This window comes from Sinocyclocheilus grahami, unplaced genomic scaffold (genome assembly GCF_001515645.1).
Source record: "Sinocyclocheilus grahami isolate Dianchi unplaced genomic scaffold, SAMN03320097.WGS_v1.1 scaffold232.1, whole genome shotgun sequence".
In the NCBI taxonomy this organism is placed as follows: Eukaryota; Metazoa; Chordata; class Actinopteri; order Cypriniformes; family Cyprinidae; genus Sinocyclocheilus; species Sinocyclocheilus grahami.
In genome coordinates this window covers 516,880-519,768 of record NW_015505411.1, presented here as the reverse complement: position 1 = coordinate 519,768, position 2,889 = coordinate 516,880, and the positions used below count along the sequence as shown (strand labels likewise).

The 2,889-nt window shown below is 38.4% G+C and overlaps 1 protein-coding gene across 5 annotated transcripts in view; it reads left to right on the top strand.

Annotated features, from left to right (window-relative positions):
• LOC107597444 (DCN1-like protein 4) overlaps positions 1 to 2,112 on the top strand; it is a 15,113-nt gene extending 13,001 nt beyond the window's left edge. For all 5 annotated transcript variants that reach the window (XM_016288505.1, XM_016288502.1, XM_016288503.1 and 2 more), the window contains 3 exons: positions 257 to 361; positions 999 to 1,101; positions 1,242 to 2,112. In XM_016288505.1, the coding sequence (XP_016143991.1) occupies positions 257 to 361; positions 999 to 1,101; positions 1,242 to 1,297 (264 nt within the window). In that variant the 3' untranslated portion in view covers positions 1,298 to 2,112. The remainder of the gene's footprint in view (positions 1 to 256; positions 362 to 998; positions 1,102 to 1,241) is intronic.
• The last annotated feature ends 777 nt before the right edge of the window (positions 2,113 to 2,889 follow it).

Here is a 2,889-nt window from a genome sequence, read left to right as displayed (position 1 = left end):
ATGGTGTATAAAATTGATTTTAAGATAAAAAATTAGACGACAAAGAATTAACTTGACGGAGCTCAAACTCAAACCACACGGCACACGGCAGGGTGGGGTTGGGTATATCATGCCTATGTACAATCAGCTTGTAACACTCCAAAGAGAAAGGAAAACTTGAAATTGCATCATATGACCCCTTTAAGTACCTTGGCAATAATGGGTCATTTACAGATTTTTACTTCTCCACCATCCATTTGTTTCCACCCCTTTGCAGGAGAAGGATCAGAGGAGTTTAGACTTGAATACTGCCAAGTGCATGCTGGGACTTCTGCTTGGGAAGACCTGGCCATTGTTTCCAGTGTTTAACCAGTTTCTAGAAGTAAATATTTGAAACTTTACAGTCTATCAGTGTCACTTTAATTTTTTTACATGACCAGTCAAATGTTTGAACACACCTTCACATTCATTATTACTACTCATTATTACTAAAGGGATAGTTGACTCAAAAATGAAAATTCTGTCATAATTTACTCACCCACTCATTCCAAAACTGTATGACCTTTTTAATTCTGTGAAACATAAAAGAAGATATCTTGAAGAATGTTGGGAACCAAAGCATTTTGGTTACCAATGATTTCCTTTGTATGGACAAAAAAGCATTTATTTTATGTTCGCCAAAAAGAAAGTCATACAGTTTTAGAACAACACAAGAAGCAACAACAAAAAAGTAAAACTAATAAAAATCTTCTTATATATTTGACATTCAGCCAATGCATCATGGAATGCTTTTTAAACAGTATTGAGAGAGTTCTACAATTTTATAGCTACCATTTTGTGTTTGTCTGAAGAATCAAATTCACCATACATTTTAAATCAAAAGTTTTAGGAAGCAAATTTAGTGAGTACATATATTTGACTGGTAGTTTATACAGATATTTGCACATCAGTACATATTGTCTTATATTTTATGTCTGTGAAATTTTTGACAGTTATTCCTCTCTTTTTTCCCCCCACAGCAATCAAAGTATAAGGTTATAAATAAAGATCAATGGTGCAATGTTCTAGAATTCAGTAGGACTATCAATCTTGATCTCAGTAACTATGATGAGGACGGGGCCTGTGAGTACAAACACCCACAATTTAACATACCTGTATAGTTATAATTATTACACCCCAATTTAGACATCCATCATTACTTTGTACAATGCAGCTGGAAGTACATCAGATCTGTCTTTTGACTAATTTTTCTCTTTTCTCAGGGCCAGTGCTGTTGGATGAGTTTGTGGAGTGGTATAAAGACAGAGAGATGTCGTAGCGACAGCTTCCCCACACCTACCACCATCACCAACTAGAAACTAATCGCCAACAATCACAATGACAATGACAACAGAAACGGCTTTGAAACAAACATCTAGATAACAAAGTACAATTCAAAACTGAAGTGTTTGGGACAGATGATGGTGGCCCCTGGCGATGAGGGCTTGAGTGTGTGAGTGTTTGCATAGAATGTAATTATTAATGCACATGTTTGTATGTCGCCCTTTTAGCCGGGGCCATAGGAGGGTCACTGGTGGTTGTGTGTTGGAGAAACAGCACCTCACCGACTCCACCTAATGCCCCCCATATTCCACAATGCATTGTGGGTAAGCACACGGCCAGTGTTGGTGCCGCCTTCCCACCCCACTGTGATGTTTCATATTGCTGTGAATGTTTCGATAGGCTCTTATAAGGAGGATGAATTTGGATTCTCCACAAGGCAGGGTAGGTACAAACTCACATACTGTCTGAAGTTTCGGTAATTAGGGCATGGAAGGAAAGGAAAAAGGAAGAACCTGCTTGGCTTTTTACTGAAAGTCAGTGACTTATTACTAAGACTTTATGGGTCAAAAATCGAAATAGCTTACAGTGTCGCTCTGCTGATGTGGTCCAAACACTGTTTACTATGGTTTTTATGTTAAAGGATGATGACCGTCAGAGCATGTTACCATAGATGCATAGCAACCTTTACCATAAGTTTTATTTTTACCAGCCTCACTGCACTTGGTTGCCATTTAATAAAGCGCACCACATGCAAGAGTAGGGCTGTGCAAATAATCGAATGCGATTTTCATGCGCATCTCGTCAGTAAAGCCGGTTCTGTGATTAGTAATAAATCTCCAGCACGTGCTTTCAGATGGAGCGGCATTTACTACACAGAGCCGTAGTTCACTGACAAGCTATGCAATATCACGTTCAAAATAACAGGTGATTATTTGCACATCCCTATGCAAGAGTGTCATAGACATTCTGCTTTAAGTACTTCCTGTGGTGTTGCATCAGTATCCTTATCACCACTTACATTCTTGATATTGATTATGAGATCATCAAGAATAGATTTGCTGTTTACAACATGAAGAACAGTGGGTTATATGTATCTCGAGCGTAGTGCCCAGCATGACCATTGTGCTATCACACTGGCAATGGCAAGATATGGCCATCTTTTAAAAGAGTGTGAGCACGTTAAAGTGACTGTGGAATGCATTCATTATATGATTTGATTCCTTAGCAGTGTAACTATACTGTGTATGTCATAGTTAAAATGACAGGACATGGATCTACGTGATGGAAAAGAGAGAGGATGAGAGAAAGCTGTTAAAGTGCACTTTTGATTTCTGTGATGAATTGCCACAAAAATATAAAAACAGGTATCCTGCCCTAAACACTGACACTCCTTTGGCCACATCCTCTTACACAGATCTTGTGGTCAAATGTGATCACCTTAACCCATAGTGACCAATGCCTAGCAACTATTTAACATTCTAGTTATGTTTGTAAAACTGTTGAGTTTTGTCTATGGCTGTGGCGTGAAGCTAACTTGTCATCTGAACAAGAAAAAAAATGCATGCATGCATTCTGCAATTAGAGCCG